The 18,993-nt window shown below is 44.5% G+C and overlaps 2 protein-coding genes across 9 annotated transcripts in view; one reads left to right on the forward strand and one right to left on the reverse strand.

Moving 5' to 3' along the window:
* The window catches only part of SLC24A1 (solute carrier family 24 member 1), a 28,269-nt gene extending 25,751 nt beyond the window's left edge, over nt 1–2,518 (forward strand). For all 6 annotated transcript variants that reach the window (XM_019533835.1, XM_019533839.1, XM_019533837.1 and 3 more), the window contains 2 exons: nt 203–369; nt 817–2,518. In XM_019533835.1, the coding sequence (XP_019389380.1) occupies nt 203–369; nt 817–1,066 (417 nt within the window). In that variant the 3' untranslated portion in view covers nt 1,067–2,518. The remainder of the gene's footprint in view (nt 1–202; nt 370–816) is intronic.
* A 401-nt stretch (nt 2,519–2,919) lies between these two features.
* The window catches only part of DENND4A (DENN domain containing 4A), a 99,807-nt gene continuing 83,733 nt past the window's right edge, over nt 2,920–18,993 (reverse strand). For 2 of the 3 annotated variants that reach the window (XM_019533832.1, XM_019533833.1), the window contains 11 exons: nt 16,816–17,032; nt 14,694–14,788; nt 12,542–12,717; nt 12,300–12,446; nt 10,837–11,044; nt 10,363–10,617; nt 9,117–9,234; nt 8,965–8,991; nt 8,270–8,432; nt 7,366–7,430; nt 2,920–7,067 (listed from right to left, as the gene is read on the reverse strand). In XM_019533832.1, coding sequence (XP_019389377.1) covers nt 6,931–7,067; nt 7,366–7,430; nt 8,270–8,432; nt 8,965–8,991; nt 9,117–9,234; nt 10,363–10,617; nt 10,837–11,044; nt 12,300–12,446; nt 12,542–12,717; nt 14,694–14,788; nt 16,816–17,032 — 1,608 coding nt within the window. In that variant the 3' untranslated portion in view covers nt 2,920–6,930. The remainder of the gene's footprint in view (nt 7,068–7,365; nt 7,431–8,269; nt 8,433–8,964; nt 8,992–9,116; nt 9,235–10,362; nt 10,618–10,836; nt 11,045–12,299; nt 12,447–12,541; nt 12,718–14,693; nt 14,789–16,815; nt 17,033–18,993) is intronic. The other variant, XM_019533834.1, reaches the window with a different exon arrangement.

The raw sequence follows: 18,993 nt of genomic DNA on the forward strand, positions 1-18,993 counted from the left end.
CCTGAGGCCTAACTTTGCAGGTAGAAGGGGTTAAGGCAAGACAACATACATCAAAAGAAGGGACTTGAAGTCAGCCCCGTGCCATCGCATTCTGAAAACCAGAAATAGGCTTTAGCACTTCGGAGAACTGACCCAAACATGGCCACTCACCTGCAGGCCTGGAAGAGGGAATTAAGGACCCTTTGTTCTTGCTGTTGATTAGGTTGGTGAAACAATTGGGATTTCGGAGGAGATTATGGGCTTGACGATCCTGGCTGCAGGGACTTCCATCCCTGACCTCATCACAAGCGTCATTGTTGCTCGCAAAGGTTTGGGCGACATGGCCGTCTCCAGTTCTGTGGGTAGCAACATTTTCGATATCACCGTGGGGTGAGTATTAGCCCTGCATTAACATGCGTTCATGTGAAAGTTCAAAACATTGCATCTCTTTTCCAAAGAAAGTCTTGTTCGTTAGTTCTATTGTAGCACGAAACCAGCAGAAGGGCAGCTGGGCCATCCATTACCCATGGTCCTTTGAAAAGTGTTTCTTTAGTTAACCAAGGGAGAAAAAAAGATTCTACATGCTGGTGAGGGAAGACAGCTCAACTCCCGAATTCCAGTAAATCGTTCCAAGTCTCCAGCATGGAAGGCATTACAGAAGTGTAGAAGGTCATCCTCCCAAACTCCCTTCCAAAGGTGGAAAGCAAGAGAAATCCTCATGAATCTAGATCAAGGAAGGTTATGCATGTAGTTGCTCTGCGCGCTGTATCAGTGTAGATTTGCACTTAGCATGATCATCTTTAACAAGTCTTTTCAATGTTTTCCCCCTTGCTGCAGTCTGCCAGTTCCTTGGTTCCTTTATTCCCTCTTCAACGGATTCAAATCGGTTCCCGTCAGCAGTAATGGCCTGTTTTGCGCAATCGTTCTGCTCTTCCTCATGCTCCTGTTTGTGATCATCTCAATCGCCACATCCAAGTGGAAGATGAACAAGTTCTTGGGGTTCACCATGTTTGCTCTGTACTTCGTGTTTCTTATTGTCAGTGTGATGCTTGAAGATAGGATCATATCCTGCCCAGTATCTGTATGAAGGCTGGACAAGCCAGGACACACGTTCTTGTAAAGGAGATCTCAGTGTACACATAAATGAATGCGAGCAGGGGTTTATGGTAGCTCTGTATTTTACTGATTCGAAACAAACTGCCTGCAAACCCGAGCTTTAATGACCTTTTGACAAAATTCACACACGTTTTGTTACCAAGATGTTTGAAAACTAAATGCTTAAAGCTTTGTCTCTAAACAACCCAACCATGTTTCTAAGTGTCAAAGAAGCAAGCCTGATGCACTGAGCCCTGCCAGGATTTACACACGTGCTATACACTGAGAGTGGCAGCTGACTTCAGGGTAACATTAAAACACAAGTGTACACTTTTGCAGGATCAGATCCCAAATTAATCATCAGACTGCTCCATCTTAAACCTGCGAAAGTCAATGGAGCTTCGTCCTAGCTTTCAATGTGCATGGGTCAGACCCCCAGGGAAGCTTTACACAGTGAGAAGTGCAGGAGAGCTAGTCAGGAACAGCAATTCTGCACAAATGCCACATTTTGGAAGTGGATTAGCCTAGTGTCCATGCAAGGAGTTACTGTGCTCTAAATCTGCATCATAGCTATTTCACAACGACTTCCCCATAGACACTTGCCCTGAGAGTGAAGTTCATCTCTGTGGACAGGGCCAGTACAAGCACTTACCTGCTAGTGACCTTCTATATCTCCCCCATCAAAATAGGGCTTAAATGGGATCTACCTCTGATACATAAGCCTTATGCTGGCCCCTCTGAACAGGGGAGGGGATTTCACCCTGAAGATTTTAGAGAAAGAGCATGAAAAGCCATGTCTGTGCTCAGGAAAAGATTGCATTTGCCAGGTGTGGAGCAGGTCTGAAAGAGCCAGTCTACTCCTTTCTGAACATGGGTCTAATCCTGCAGTGCGCTGGTAGAGTCCAACAGAAACCACTGGGGCCCTGCATGGACAGAAGAGGTTGCGAATGCAGCTGGCTTTGCAGATCCAGGGACTGGAACAGCACATGGCACAGCAGTGCAAGGCCAAGAAAGCAGGAAGTGAAACTGTTCCACAAGAGGAAGCTGAAATGCTCCCATTTGCTTTTCACTCTCGGACACCAACTTGTGACACTTACCACATTTGCATCCAGCGCCCGCCCCTGCTGTTAACACAAATGTCTTTTGCAGAACCATGCTATGCGATTACTGTTCATGTAACTGGCATCCACTATAAATCAATTAATCTGTATGGTTTAAAGTTACCAATGCCTCAGTTAAACCAGTAGCTTAGTGAAACATTACAGACACTTCCGTCATTCTTAAGCCATTTAATAAAATTTAAATGAAAATAACCATATTGAGATATTTTAGTTTTTTATTGGATTTATTGTAAAACTCTGAATAGATCCATTTTATCTTTTTGGATGAGACAGAAAAAGTTTTTTTCCCCCATCATTGTGAACATTGACCTATGTACTTTAAATGAACTACAATCCAAAATAAACTTCCAACATACCGATGTTTTTGGTAAATACAGTGTAAACGTTACATATTTACAAATCTACAGGCATTCATTTTAAAAGTGCTGTTTGCGGATTAACTGAGTACCATTTTGAAATCCTAGTGAGATTATAATACTCAGAAATATCCCTCTCTCTGAAACCAGCAATTGCACCTTCCATTTCTTATATGAAGATTTTACAGGCAAAATTTTTTTTAAATTTTGGGGTAAAAAGAAAAGATTTAATGAATTTCAGCGGAAACATAAGAATCCATCTCATTTATAAAGGCCAGAATTGTATCAAGAGCAAACTTCATGGCAATGGGCACTATTTAGCAGTCATGGAGAAATAATTTGGTCTTAATAGCACTTTGCTAGTTTTCCCTTTAATAGCAGTTTTCCCTCCACTGCTACAGTGCAATCCAGGAAAAAAGCAAGTATATTGCACTGCAAATGTAAAAACCCTTGTTTGAAGTTATTGGAAAGAAACACTGTTCATTACACAGAAGAAAAGGGTTTGACAGTGTACAAAATTTTAAATAGAAAATACATGTTTCAAATATTCTCATTTATCCATCCTTGGAGTACTGGAAAATAGAATCAAACTGATTTTTTTTCAATAAAAAACTGAGGTTTGAAAATTATTTCAATATTGGATTGTATGATGCTTAAAAACCTTCCGCCTTCCAGGACCTACCCCAAGGTGTAACAGCTTCCCATTTATCTACAAGTAGGTTAGTATTGCCAATGGACTCGTATGTGTTTCTGCAGCGGGATGCCTTGCAGCAGGCTGTAAAAGGATTACTCCAAAGGTAAGTGTAATGATTTCACTTGATAAAGGAAAGTCCAACAAGGCATTTGTTTGGAGCCTGCACAAAATAAGCATCAGCCAGGTGTCTGAGATGCAGGCAGAAGGGGCCAGCGCACTTTGAGTTGCTCACCCAAAATAAAATTCCACAGACCGCTCCTCAGGCTGTGGTGCGTGCTCTTAGCAATCCTAATACGACCGCTCAGACCTGCACAAGCTGGCAGACTTGTCTGGGCTTCTAAAACGAAGGTGGTAGATAGTACTCATGTGCTAGGCCAAAAGGGGAAGACCGAACACGAATGGGAAATGCCGATGTATTCCTGTGTCGGCACAAGTGCCCAGCTGCTGCAGAAGGAACCAGTAAGACAGACTTGGCTCTGGGACTAGACTTGAGCCAGTCTAAAATGTGAAGGGGTGGAGCCGGCCTTGCAGCTGTCTACACATCCCTGCAACACCAGTCAGTGGTGGCTCTGGAGGAAACAACCTATCCTCCTTCATAGCTATCAGGTATAAAGGATCAGGTATTATAGTTATAAAACACTGGCTCAAGTAGTAGTAACTGCAGAACAAAATAGGATCAAGAAGGGCTGTGGACACTTCTGCACAGCACAATGTGAGGCCAATCATGCACCAACAAGACAACTATTGTATGCACCTTTTACTTGGCAAGTACGATGTAGCCACTGCAAGCTGCAGCACAGGCATGCATGTTACTGGGTACTTACAGCCAGTAGGTGTGAAAACAGTTACTGTGGATTCAGCACATGGGTTGAGAAGAATGAAGTGAGTGTGTATTTACCGCATACCGAGGGAGTTATCGTGAAGCTGGGTGATTACACAGTAGCTACGCCATGAGGGAAGAACATTTTAAAGAAGTGGGAACTGCAAAATAAAGCATCCTCAGATAAACAGGTGACAATGTGATATTATTAGCTCTACCTCAAACAAAGAACTGTCTGAGCTCAGCTACCTTCCTATTTAGCAGCATGTCAAAGAAGAGGTATTACTGCAGGAAAGGTGTAGCCAACAGGACTGTACTTAAGTCGAGATGAATCCTGCTTGTAGCATCAAACCACTGTGCTACAAATTCTAAAACCTTCCTGTGTGAGGCCACTGTCTGCTACACTCACCGAGACAAGCCCATCTCCATCCTCTCTGTAATCGCCCTTCAAGAATTTGAAGGCTTACTAAATCCTGCCTAGGTCTTCTCTTCCCCAGCCTAAATAACCCTACCTCTTTCAGCTTTTCCTTGTAAGTCCTCCTTCCCAGGCCCTTAGTCCTTCTTGAGCTGGGGGCCCAAAATGGGACACAGGACTAAGGCCTCACCAGCACTGAATAGTAGAATCACTTCCTTGATTTGCAAGTGTTGTAGTTGTCAATACAACCCAGGATGCTGTTGGCTTTTTTTGGTGCGCCACAGCAGCGTCAACGCCTCAAGGCCTGATCTTACTTCCATTTAATAATAACGAAGTCAATGAACATTTTACAATTTGCTTCAGTGGGAATAGGATGGACCCCCAAGTGTTCCAGTCTATCAGGGAGAGTGTTTGGAGCTGCATGAAGGGAAGAAGCAAGCACGTGGAGGTAGAGCCTTTCCAGTTCAATACCGCTGTACGACAGCTCATGTAAATTAGAGAAGCTTAGAAGTATCTGCAGGCAAGCAAACCCAGCCTAAAGACTAATGGGAATAAATTAAGATACTATAAACAGAAATGGGTATTAATTTTGTTAAGAGTAAACAACCAGGATTACCATAACACAAGCACACACAAACCCCAAACTGAAAGCAAAGCAATAGGATCAAAGCAGATAAGTACTGTATTTTCTTGCATACAACATGCCTCAAATAAGAGACGCATCCTGTTTATAGAAGGCAGAATGCAAGAAAAAATTTCCAGACCCACGGCCAGTTGTGTGACACAGGGTGCATCTACATGTCACAGGCTGTTACCGCACTGTGCACACGGCGCATGGTTAGATTTTGTCACTATGTCACCATAGTGGCGTGCTATACAGGGGGAGTGCCAGCTACAGCGATGTAGCTGACGATCACGTGTAGACCTGCATGACATACATAGTGTCTCCAGACTTGCTTCCTTCCAGCAGCTTCCCCATTTAATACACACACCCCAATTTAAGGGGCTGATCATGAGGGGGAAGAGTACCCGTGGCATGCAAGAAAATACAGGATGTTCTGATCTAATTCAGTAGCATCCATCTCTCAGACTTAAGGTTCCACTTCTACCATGGGAAGAGGTGAGGAAAGGTACTAACATATAGGACCTATGAGACCGTATCTATGTATCCCACTTTCGAATGCGTAGAACCGCACTGTGCATGAGAGAGAGGAAATGTAACATGTTCTGAAATTCTAGACCTTTAAAGCATAGGTCAGAAGCTATGACTCCAGGGTGGGGAGTTATACAACATCATTCTTTACACAATGAGTTACTGTGTTGTACTATGTGGCCTGTGAAATAAAACTATCAGACATTCCAAATACATCTAATTATACACAATATACCCTAGTAGATTACATTCCCTATGTATCTTATGCGGCATACTTATCATATCTAGTTTCTGATTAAAAAAGAAAAGGGACTTTGGACAAGCATGAACCAAGTGCTGTACTTAGGGCATTTCAAATACACCTACACAGGTGGTACTGTACATATTATATGGAGATAGTTTTGTAAGCTATGTACCATACACCTTGTCATTTATATCTGTATATACATATATATCTTAGCTGACAGCTAAGTAGTGTTGGATGCCCACAAAATACATCATGGGATCTTTCCATGTGCGCATGGGATCTCTGCAGAATTCAGCGTGGGATCTCTACAGAAAAAGCTTCTTTTACAAAGCCAGCAGTGTGCTAGTTACCATCACTTCACACACATTTGCCACACTTCATCTAACTGCAGTGGTAGTACATCCTTTTGTATGTGCACAAGAGAAATATTGACCCCAGAGTGTTCTCTAGGGTGGTGTTGAAATTTTAGACTACTTTGAAAACAAATGACTTCAAAAACTAACAGGACAAATTACTATGAACAGCAGCGTACTGTGAGGAAACAAAAGAGCACTGTATTGCTTATGCAATAAGTTCCTTTAAAATTCACTATAGTAATTAAAAAAAATTTAAAAAATATCAGTTTGCTATACACAATGACCAGTCTATATAATACAGCTCTGTCTGCTTTTCACCACACTGCCAATATGCTATGTAAACAAGAGATTTTGCAGGATTTACTTTGCTCATGCTTGTTTCAGTGCATTATTTTTGCCTGTCTTTCCCAAAAGTTCTCAAAGGACTGTTAAGGGTTGTTCCTCATTAAAAATTTAATTTAGGTCGGGGTCCCCCACTTCACTAAGTGATCAGCAGAGCAGAGGAGGAACAGGGAAACGGTTTTTGGCACGTTCCTCACCCCACAGCCATTTCTGTAACTCTCTACAGGCTTAATTTCTCCAGGGCCTTCTGCCATGGTAACATTGGAAACATTTTTGAACACCAATGACCGAGAGATGATCTTTGTGACCCAAGTGGCATTTTACATGTCTACGTCACATTGCAACTTCTTATTTAAAGGTATGGTTCTCCAAAAATCTTCCGGCACTCCATCACTCCAGTGCTTGGTGGTCTGTCACAGTTATGAGTATTTTTGACCTGATTTGCTGTGAGACGATCATAGGCCATTTTATATTCTCTATCAAAAGCATCTGCAGAAATAATAATAATAAAAAAAGATAGTCTGTGTACTGCTCATATTTACTGAGTGCAGCTGCGATTAATGCCAGAGGCCATGAAATGTCACTTGTTTTCAACACAAGATATACTGAAAATGCACATGCCGGGATGCCGATCTTAGCAGGATTCACAGAAAGATGCATACTAATAATTAGAATTATTCTAATTCTGTTCAATTACTTGTGATTGATTCTAATAAATCAAGATAAACATTTGCTTCTCAAAAGCTGAAGGGTCTGTGTACATGCAAAATCCATGTTTATTGCTTACCTATATCGATGTTATCTCTTCCTAGAGCAACAAGGGAAAGAAATAATATTTCTCTATACAGGCTCCTAAAATGTAAAAGAAACGTCAATGTAAAACCAGAAAAATCATCTCGTACAACAGTCTGGGAGGGGCGGACATTTCCGACCACTCCAAACATCAGGTTAAAACTTAAGGAAAAGTGCAGTAGTTATACAAGTACAATAGTTACAAAATCCCACCTTGGCAAGTCCTACCTACTGAACCCAGCACTGCTCACATGAGCAAAGTGATGTGCTGCCCCCCAGTAGGAGTTCATCATCTAAAGGCCTGATCAACCCCCACAGGGAAATCAGCAGAGGCCAGATGAGGGTCTGCACACGAGCACAGACGCAGACTTACAAGTGCTGGCTCACACACACACTGAACAGAGAAAACTGTCAAGTCTCTCCCTCCCTCACTTGGCTTTAAGAAAAAACACTTTGATAGAAAAGGATTTTTCACAAAAAACTTTTACTCTGGGGACTAACAATTTATTCATTTTAATGAGCGTACATGTCTCCTACTTTTTACTCCATTCACTCAGTAGGGAAAAATAATTTAAAAAGTCCAAACAAAAGAAAGTGATTCTCCTCTCTTCCTCTTGACCCCCGCCCCAAAGCAGCAGCAGGAAAAAAGAAGGGAGAAAGCAGAGAAAGAGAATAAAGAATATGAAATTAAAATAATTTTATGCCGAATTTGTTCATGCATTCTGAAGATATTTCCTTTTCTGGATTTTTTACTGTTAAAAATATTGAGCATTAGACGACATGCGCATGCAAACACTGCTGACCACACGGGACAGTTGTAAACCATTGGAAGTATTCTCCAAACGGCAATACTGGGCTTACTGTAAAAGTCTGCTTCAATGTCACAGGTGTATTCCTACCTCTGCCTTTTAATGTGTGGCCATTTGTTCAATCTCTCCAGGATTTGACTCATAGGCCCATAGACATCATTCATCTTGATACTTTTCACCATGCTTCTCAAGAGCTCCTGATTGAAGGAGTCATCATCTTTCTGCAGTAAATGGACTACTGGATACTTCTGAGCTGCAAAGAAAAAGACCGTAATTGGCATTAGCAGAAGCATGCAGTAAAAAGGCATGAGAAAAATAAAACGCAGTGAAAAGCGACAAAAAACATGATATACAAGTTATCAAAAAATAATAGATAAGCACCAGCTCAGAACAGCATCAAAGTAAAAGAAATGGAACAGGTATACAGAAGAAAACCAAAAGGGTACAGCCAGAAACAGGCCCACCAACCACGGTCAGACTGTACAGTTTGCAGGATGACCAATTACTTACTAAACACAAAAACAAAATAGCTGACCCTTAATTCTAAAATAAGAACGCACAGACTGCAGGGAGGAACTGGAGATTCCTCTCTATTGCCCCCCTCCGCTATTTGAAAAAAAAACAACCGACTAGAAATGTTGGTCTACAATTTGAAACCAAGATACCAGGAAAAAAAAATGCTCAAGCAATATGCTGAAAGCTGAGGTCTACTGTAAAACACACGCCCACACAAAAAAAAAAGTCACAGAAACTGTAGCAATAGCAACACCGAACGTAACACTCACTCTCAAACAAAAGAGTGCGATTTTGACCTGCAAGACAAAGAAAGCGGTGTGATCAAAAATCAGTAGCGTATCTCTCTGGATTATCAAACCACACAGGCATTCTTTAGATGCCCCGAACCAAAACGACTCATGCCCCGAAGGAAGGAACTCACTCTGGGCGTTCCACAGAATATACAGGGGCTGCCGCGGGTCCTGGTGCAGCTTCATGTTGTCCCACAGCATCTGAATGAGAACATACTTACTGTCCTCCGACATGCAATTCCGTGGAATCTGAAGGAGAAAACGAAGACATGAGTCTAAAGGATTGCTTTTTTACACCATCACAGCACCCGTCTTCTGTACGTGACTGACAGCCGCTGACCTACCACTATGCTGTACAGACGTGTTCATTGTAACCCTCTGTAGAAAACGTTCACGGAGAAATCACTGTTTGATTCCAAGTGGTACCAGAATCCAAATCGTGAAGACCAAAGCACAGGGCTGTGCAAATGATGTCAGGATCTCTCTCCTTCTTGCCCTTCCAGAATCAATACCCCCTCCCCGCAACTCCATGCAATTTAGCAGCATAAAGCAAAAACACCTGGAATGTGATCTCCCTGGCAGCGCAGCATCACATGAAAGTTCGCCAGAGCACTCCATGCAGTGCAGGCCCAGCTGGGCCCAAGGTCAAGAGTTAAGAAATGGAAAGACTGCTCCACCTGAAGTAAATGCAGCGGTGACAATCTGCAGCAGCTGAGGACTGGGTCTAGCAGGCTGTAAGAGCCAGCATCAGAGCAGGAACACACTGATCCTCTGGCGGTTTTGCACTGCTGCAAGTTTCACAGGGGCACATAAGAGATGTGCAGCTTATCATGGGCTAGCTCTGATCCCAGGCAGCTATCGCCGCACCATGCTGCAGGACATAGCTTGTTTGCTTTACCCCAGGATAAACTATGGAAAGACAACGCCTAAAGAAACGTAAAGCAGACCAGCAGGATTTGACCTGACTCCTTCATGGGGGGGGAACCTCAACAGGATTATGGCAAAGTTGCCCTGGTTTGGGGGATCATTTGTATGCTATCGTTTTACACTGGTATAATGCTGATTACACAAATGCAAATATGTCACCTACCCAGACCCTAAGAGTTATTCCCACATATAAAGATTATGAAGGATTAGGATTAGTTACTGCCAGGAAGAGGACACACCAACTGCAGATGCTTCCTCAGTTTGATGACAGGTATTTATACCTGAAAGCTTGCAAAGAAGAATTTTTCCAACTATTTGAGTTGGTTTAATAAAAGATAACACATTTACCCAAAGAACCTTGTTTGCCTGTGTCCTTAGACCAACACAGCTACAACTTATACTCCTGAAAGACTACATAATTCAATACCACCCTATTTATCTCTTCCATACCTTTGAGTTTTTATTACAGTGTTCAGAAGAAAGAATTAATCCTGGTAAATTACTAGGGAGGTCCAGCCGCCTGAAGTACCACACCAGATTCCAAAACACGATAGGATGATGGTCTACAAAATCTGGCACTGTTATCGCACGGTCTCCTTCATTTTCAAGTAAGCTTTCAAGCTCCTTCCATACCACTAAAGGACTCAGGTAAGGAACGGTTATAGGGTCTGGACTGGGTAAGTGCCATTCTAGCGCCAGGGGATCCTATTGTAGGAAAGAAAGAAATGGAATTAAATGGAATGTAGCTATCTATAACTATCTCACCCCCAAATCCACTAGCTGAAATTATGAATATAAACAACGTTCATTTCTGTTGAAAGCTTTAGGAGGGTCATTTCAGGTGACATTAGCACTACCCGCATTACTGAACTCTACTGCATACTTAACATATTGTCGCTTAAATTTAGAAACAAAATCACGCACCGTTCCTTGCAAAGTGGCAGGCAGGCTGCCAGTGGGAATAAGATGACTGAGTTTCCGGTTCTTCTTCTCATCTTCTTCCAGTGGACCGTAAGTGCTGATACTTCGTGCTACAGGGTGGCTTGGACATTCTGGTCCTGTGGGATTTTGCCTTCTTCCTGATGGGATCTGGATGCTTCTAGCACAGGTATTGTCTTGCTCTTCTGATTTGCTGGGGGGAAAAGTTAGCTTTCATAGAATCATAGAAAATGAGGGTTGGAAGGGCCCTCAGGAGGTCACATCTAGTCCAACTCCCTGCTCAAAGCAGGACCAGCCCCAACTAGACCATCCCAGCCAAGGCTTTGTCTACCCAGGTCTTCAAAACCTCCAAGGATGGAGATTGCACCACCTCTCTGAGGAGCCTCTTCCAGAGCTTCACCACTCTCCTAATGAGAAAGTTTTTCCTAATATCCAACCTCAACTTCCCTTGCTGCAGCTTGAGCCCATTGCTCCCTGTGCTGTCATCTGCCCCCGCTGAGACCAGCCCGGCTCCATCCTCTTGGCAACCCCCTGCAGGGAGTTGAAGGCTGCTATCAAATCCCCCCTCGGTCTTCTCTTCTCTAGACTAAATAGGCCCAGGTCCCTCAGCCTCTCCTCACAAGTCATGTGTCCCAGCCCCTGAACCATTTTCACTGCCCTTAGATGGACTCTCTCCAATTTGTCCACATCCTTTCTGTAGTGGGAGGCCCAAAACTGGAGCAGGACTTTTGATGTGGCCTCACCCGTGCTGAACAGAGGGGAATAATCACTTCCCTCGATCTACTGGCAATTCCCCTACTAATGCATCCCAGGATGCCCTTGACCTTCTTGGCAACAAGGGCACACTGCTGGCTCCTCTCCATCTTACTGTCCACTGTAACCCTGAAGTCCTTTTTTGTATAGCTCCTCCTTAGCCAGTCATCCCCCAGCCTGCACCGGCCCATGGGATCCTTCTGCCCTAAGTGCAGGACTTTGCACTTGTCCTCATTGAACCTCATGTTTTTCTCTTTGTGTTTCTAAATACTCTGTTTGTTAAAACTGACCAGAGATACAAACCAGAGGACCCACCCACTGGATCATTATCCTCACTGCAACCGACAGTCCCAGGACTCAAAATGATACCTCAGACTAAATCCAGTCAACAATACTGCCACTGCTGCTCAGGTGAAGAACTCTCCCCATGCATTAACTAATGGACACGGGCCATAATCAATTCCTAAACTGAATTTTGCAGGGTTTTGTATGGGCTTTTGTTTGTGCCTACCCCTGTCAGAGAAGGAATGGAAACATCTCCAGAAAAGCTGACAGACATCCAACCCCCAAGAAGCAGTGAGGAGCAATAAAATAGATTCAGTTCCCTCAAAGGGGAATACACATACATGCATGCCCACAATGATGCCAGTAATCTCCCATGAAATACCAAGCTATGGAAAATGCACCATGTTTACCAATTTGTGTTATCACCATCTTGAATGGACACCGCAGATATAGCAGGACCAGCAGTGGCAGAAGAGTTACAGGCCTTTCTTGGTGGATTTGAAAATGGTGGTAAAAGCTGCATATTCTCTATAGATGGACTGGACTTCAAAAAGTATCTATGGGGAAAGTGAAGAGTTAAAGGTTGTTAAAAAGTTTTCTGAAAAATAGAGCACACAAAACCTTCAGTGAAAAACAAACAACGAATTATTACCGTCCAGGTCGTCGGAGATCTCTGATTTCTATGCTCAAGAAGGGCAGGAACAGATTACCACAGAAGGGACATGTGGTATTGAGATTCGAGTCATCAGCTGTCCAACCTGCCATGATTTCTTCATCATGAACTAGACAGTCACAGGTTCGACAGCGCGAACAGCTTGAGATGAGGACCTGTATACAGCACTTGGTTAGTATAATTCTGCAGCTACTTTTAATCCTGCAGAGCCACACTGTAAAAATATCAATAAAACATTGCCCAATGGATGTTGCTCTCCCTCTCTCCATATAAATAGTGCTCTTTTGTTTTAATTGTGGAAGAACATGGATTTTGGGGCATCTTAAAGAATTACTTTGGGATTTTTTTTATCAGAGATTTTGCAGTTTTTAAATAGGAGACACCAGAACTCCTGCTAGGGAGGCAAGTGGCAGAACCCAGGCAGAGAAGCCTGGTTAGGACTGGCACCTGGGGCCCAGCTGGAGGTGGCCGACTTCCTGGTCACCTGAGGCCAGGAGGACATGCTTTGACAGTTCAAAGCAGGCCACCACACCGAGAACATCTTCCAGGTAATAGCTGCCCAGATGGCAGGGCAGCAGCACACATGGCAGCAGTGCTGGACAAAGGCCAACTGTGCAGCTGCGGCCCAGTGGCAGCTGGCCCAGAGGTGCAGATCCCTCTGCTGCCCCCGTGCAGTCCCCATCTGGGTCTGGCAGGTGCGTAGCCTTGGGGCCACGTCACAGGTGGCAGCAGGTCATAGCCAGCCAGTCACCGCCACTTCTAGATTGCTGCAGTGGGTAGCGTGTGCAGGCAACTCTGCCAGGACTGCTGCAGCAGTCCAGCTAGCACAAGGGGTAGTGCCCCCACATATCAATTGGCCGGGCCCCAGAAGCTCGTGAGAACAAGTAGCCAGGGCAGCTTTTTATATTGCTGGGGCCAGCACAGGTGCTAGCCCCAGGCTCTAGCTCCCGCTGGCTGAAGATCCAGAAGGAGTTGAGCAGGGTTATTTGGCCTCAAGTGGCACAACTTGCCCCACACCAAAGTGCATGTCCAGGCTCATGCGCTGAGTCAAACATCCCCAGCTCAAACTGTACCGCTCTTATCTGAGCTGCTGCACATACCTGCATGTCTGGATGCCTCTAAGGCTCCTGGAAAAGTTCAGACTAAATGTCCAGCTTCTTCAGGGCTGGATAAGTAGAGATTGTCAGCCAGTCAAACACAACCTGGACTTCTCTGTACAGCTTCTTCTGAAAATGTTGCTTTGCCAGGGTATTGTGTTCTACCTACCACCTCCCCCTCAAAGACTCTGGTGACAGATGTGTCCAAGCGTGATGTGGCTGCTCACTTGCCCTCTGCTCCAAGCCTGCTCCAAGCCAGGGCAAGTCACTCTGATCAGTCTTAGTTAAGCATGAATATTTTACAGCTCACAATTATTTGGACAGCCTACACTTCTGCCTCTCCTCTGGATACCACACCGGTAAATAAGGCAAGTTCTGCACCATCTGAACACAGTGAAGAGCAACGTCACCCCCTTTCAGACATGAACTGATGCACCTATGAACAGGTGTATTCTGTATTTGATCTTCCTGGTAAACTTATTTTATAGGTATCGAAAAGAGTGGGAAGGATTTGCTAAATAGGGGAAAAAACCCCAAAACTCCTTCACAGAAGAGGAAGCTGAAAATCTTCTGGATCAAGGTGCTCCCAGAATTGAGGTTTCCCTTGGAGGACCCATGTGCTACCAATGTGCATGTGAAGTGTCCAGCCTTCTGCTCCTAAGGAGAAGCAAGGCCAAGAGCAATAGCAGGTACATGTCTCATTTGGCTGGGACAATGATTTGCTTTATGGTCTGCTCCTCCAACTCAACTAATTTCAAGAGTCCTCAGAAAGATTCATCAGGGCAAGACCGTCTTAAGCAGTGAGATGATGAACTGCAAGAGTAATCAGGATTGGAGCCAAAGCCTGCTCTGTTACTGGAAGCATTACCTTCCAGTTTCTGCTATGCCGAGGTGGTTTTTTTTTAAACTTTTAAAATGAATTTAAAGCAGCATTTACATATCAACCGTTCCTTCACCTTACTGAGCCTTGTGTTTAAGGAATAACAGCCTTCCTGCATGCATCACAATGAAGGCAACGAGAAGTCAGACTGTACCTCCATAGCATAGTTCTGGAACACGCTGGTGCTGCTTGTGCTGCAGGAAGATACCAGCTCCGATTTGTCAGGCAAGGGGAACTTTGACAGGAAGCCTATTCGTTGGCAAACAAAGGACAGCATTAGTTGCTACTGAATAGATATTACAAGTACAGTTTAACCAAGCACCATGCAGGCAGTAAAATGCTTTTCTCGGGAACAGGGTAAGTCACTAAGTTGGCAGCTGCTGGCTCTGCCTACCCTGTGCCAATGGCAGCGAGCTGCCAAGCCTGGAACCCCAGGATACGCAGAAGTTATGAAAGATGCGACTCAATAGCTAAGACGAGGCTTTTATTTCCTGTATGAGTCAACATGAAGGAGAGATGAAAGAAGCAGCCTGAGAGCATGGCTGTGGAGATGGAGGAAGTACCAAGTGGTTGCAGTCTTGCTCAAACCACTCACCACCCCCAGCAACTCGCTATGAACACGCTGACAGCTGCCAACCGTGCATGCATGCATGTTTGCTTGTCTGCATCCAAATAAGTGCTGGAGTGCAAAGCGTTTTGGCACAAATGCAGTTACTTTCATCTCCTCACTACAAAGGCCCCGTGCTGTTGCACCCAACCAAGAGAGGACTCCAGTGCCGAAAGGGGTGAGACCCCTGTCTATACCTCGCGGTACAATGGCAGGCAGAGGCACTCCAGCTAGCTGCGAATGCGCTATGCGCATGCTGGAGGCTACACAATGAGGATCAATGGTGTGCAGAGAGTCCCAGCTAGCTTTCCAGAACTGAAACAGCAGAGCTGCATTAGAGTGCTGCTGTGCCTGTGCTAGTAAGTCCTGCTTTATGGAGGAGCAAAGTACTCCAGGCACAGCCTCATGCCAGTGCAGGAAGCCTTCTCCAGTTCCTTAGCTATGGCAGGCAGAGCTGCCTCAGTGGTTTCTGCACAGTACTGCCTTGAGCCGCACAGACCTGGCTCAAGGAGCAGAGCAAGCAGCTGTCACCCCCCTCAACCCAGTGTGCCCGTCACCCATATGTACACACTGCTCCCAACAGTCGTGGGGCTGCAGTTACCCTGTAAAGGAGAACTCCATTCCTCCCAGACGCCTATTTCCTAGTCTCCTGCTTGCCTCGCATGCAGATCCCTCCGCTCCAGAAACTCTCCTCGATCCCTACCCTAGCAGCAATGAGCTTCTCTGCTTCTTGCTGTGCAACAGGCAGCGGGGTTGTCAGACACACACAATGCTCCTGGAGCTCTCTCCACAGAGGGCTTTGCCTTTCCTTTTAAAAGCAAACGAAGGGCTTGTTCTTCACCATGAGGGGCTAAATGAACAGAACTGGGGGGGAGGGGGTGTTCATGCCAATAGAAAACAGTTCTAGGGACATTCATGGACTCTGGGAGAGAGCCCAAAATTATACCTATGTGTCGTATCAGTCCCATGCTTGCTCACTGAACCACGCTTCCTTTTAGTCTGGCTTTGTTTAAAAGATGATACTCATTTGTGACTGGTATGCAGAATGTGTATTTTATACCAAAACCCACCCGTAAATCTCCCTGGAAGATTAGAGGCAATTCAGTTGAAGCCTGAATTACTCTCCACACTGAAAAATTATCTATACAAGACTGCACCATGGTTATATTTTTAGTAACACTTTCTATACAGATGAAAAAGCAAGGCACAGTAAGTGAGCTTCTAATCAGCAAGCCTTGTTAAAGTCTTCTGCATTTCAGCTAAGAAAAGGCTATATAATATGCAGAGTATGTGTTAGCTACCAAGTATATTAGGGATGTGCAGGAATAAGTCCTGGAAAAAATAAGGTAGACGGTTAAGAGGATCTTACAATTATTGTTATTTGTATAGAGGTGTCACCAAGAAGTCCCACCCATGACATTCACTCTGCTGGCAGTTTTACAGACGCAGAAGACAGTCTGTGATGCAAACGACTGCAGCTGGGACACAGGTGGGCATGGGTATATGGTGCAGTGAGACAGCAGTTTGTACAGAGGCGGAGAGAAACATTTGCACTAAAGGACTAATATGTCTACCATAATCCTGAAGTAAGAAAAGGACCCTCCGCTTCCAACATCCCAGTTTTGAACACCAGATTGCAAATTTAATGCAAACAGAAAGCATCTCTTACCAGACTGATCAAACTGCTTGGATGAGCCATCATGGGAAGCTGAGCTTTCTAGGCTCGTTCTACTGAGACCCATTCCCTTAACTTCTGAAGTGACATTATTCTCTTGAGGAGGAGAAGCACCTTCTAAGTCATTGCAGACATCTTCATCAGTTAGAGAGGTAGATTCTGAATCCAGGGCTCCAAGAGATGAAACACTTGCTCGGTCTGAATTTTGATCCTAAAACAGAAATGACAGTATTTTATTTTCCTCTCAGACAATTAAAATAACTGGAAAAAATAAAACCTCTTTTTATTACAAAAAACTGAATACCCAATTATTTGGTGCTGGTAGCTAGGTTCAGCCCAGATTCACTGAGAATCTGTGCATGGCAAGTAACAGGCTTTATTCCATTTTTAGTAGCTGTCCAAGGGCTCTTTATTAAAACCTTTTTGGTGACAGATTCAAGCAAAGATTGCAAAAATCCTTAGCTCATGTCTATGCTAAAACTTTCCCAAGTTCTTCCCCATTGTTGCTAGAACTTAGCAATAGCAAGAGTGGGAACACCGGGACAGACGAGCATTATTCATTCCCTGACATTTTAGGTAGTCCCACATAAATCTGTCTGTGCAGAATTAGACAGTAAGCGAATAAAACACTAACAGAATGGCTGTCTGCGCCCGCATTCCCAATGTCTGTGCGAAAGGTTGTTTCAAGCGGTGTTGGAAATGACAGGCTTTCTAAAAAAAACAAGCCTGGTGCAAAGATGTTATCACCTTGGTACCGAATACCATACATTACATGAACCTGCAAGGATTTTTATTTAACTCATTTCTGTTCATTTCAAGGCAGGCAAGTGTTTATTAAACTGAAATACAGAAAAGAAATCTGCTGAAGAAAAATACTGCATAAGATGTTTTAAAAGGGGTTTTCCAGCTGTACAGTTAAGGCAGTTTACATAAAGGAAGGACTAGCAGCTGTCATTGCAGCTCCCATACGTGAAACATGCCTGTCTCTTCAAAGGAAAGACACATTTATTTGGGGATTTCTAGCTTTTGCAGGGAGCAAGCCAGGAAAGTCAAGGCTGCAACTGAACTCCAACTAGCTTCAAGTATCAAGAACAATAAAAGTCCTTTTTCAGATATGTGGGGAGCTGGAGGAAAAGCAAGGGCAACACTGGACCCTGATGAACCAGATGGGACAACTGACATCCAGGAAAAAGCCAACCTATTAAATGGGTACTTTGCGTCAGTCTTTCATCAGTCCCATGGGACGCCCATGCCCGCTATGGGACAGGGGGTCTGGGTGAGGGAGATCCCCTCCCCTCCATCGATGCTGACCGCATGAAGGAACACCTTGAGAGGCTGGATACCTTCAAGTCAGCCAGCCCTGACAATCTACCCAGGGTACTCAAGGACCTGGCGAACATCATAGCCCAGCCCCTGGCACGGGTCTTTGAGAGCTCCTGGCACTCTCGTGAAGTGCCTGAAGACTGGAAGAAGGCCAATGTGGTGCCGATCTTCAAGAAAGGGAAGAAAGTGGATCCGGCAAATTACAGGCCCACCAGCCTGACTTCTATCCCAGGGAAGATCTTAGAAAAGTTTATTAAAGAGTCCATCCTTAATGGACTGGCCGACGCCAACATCCTAAGGGATAGCCAGCACGGGTTTGTTGCAGTAGGTCTTGCTTGACCAATCTCATTTCCTTCTATGACCAGGTGACTTAATCACCTGACCAAGGGAGAAGAGATTGATGTCATATATCTTGACTTCAAAAAAGCCTTTGATCTGGTATCCCATGATCACCTCTTGGCAAAACTGGACAATTGTGGCCTTGGGTCCACCACAATCCGCTGGGTGGGAAATTGGCTCCGTGGTTGGACCCAGAGGGTGGTGGTTGATGGAAGTAAATTGTCATGGTGTCCTGTGACCAGTGGGGTTCCCCAAGGCTCTGTCCCTGGACCCATATTGTTCAACATCTTCATTAATGACGTGGACACTGGAGTCAGAAGTGGACTGGCCAAGTTCACCGATGACACCAAACTTTGGGGTAAAGGATCCACACCAGAAGACAGGCGAGTGATCCAGGCTGACCTGGACAGGCTCAGCAAATGGGCGGACGAGAACCTGATGGTGTTTAACACTGAACAATGCAAAGTTCTCCACATTGGGAAGAAAAACCTGCAGCATCCTTATAGACTC

The sequence above is a fragment of the Crocodylus porosus genome, unplaced genomic scaffold (genome assembly GCF_001723895.1).
Source record: "Crocodylus porosus isolate Cpor-Errol unplaced genomic scaffold, CroPor_comp1, whole genome shotgun sequence".
Lineage (NCBI taxonomy): Eukaryota > Metazoa > Chordata > Crocodylia > Crocodylidae > Crocodylus > Crocodylus porosus.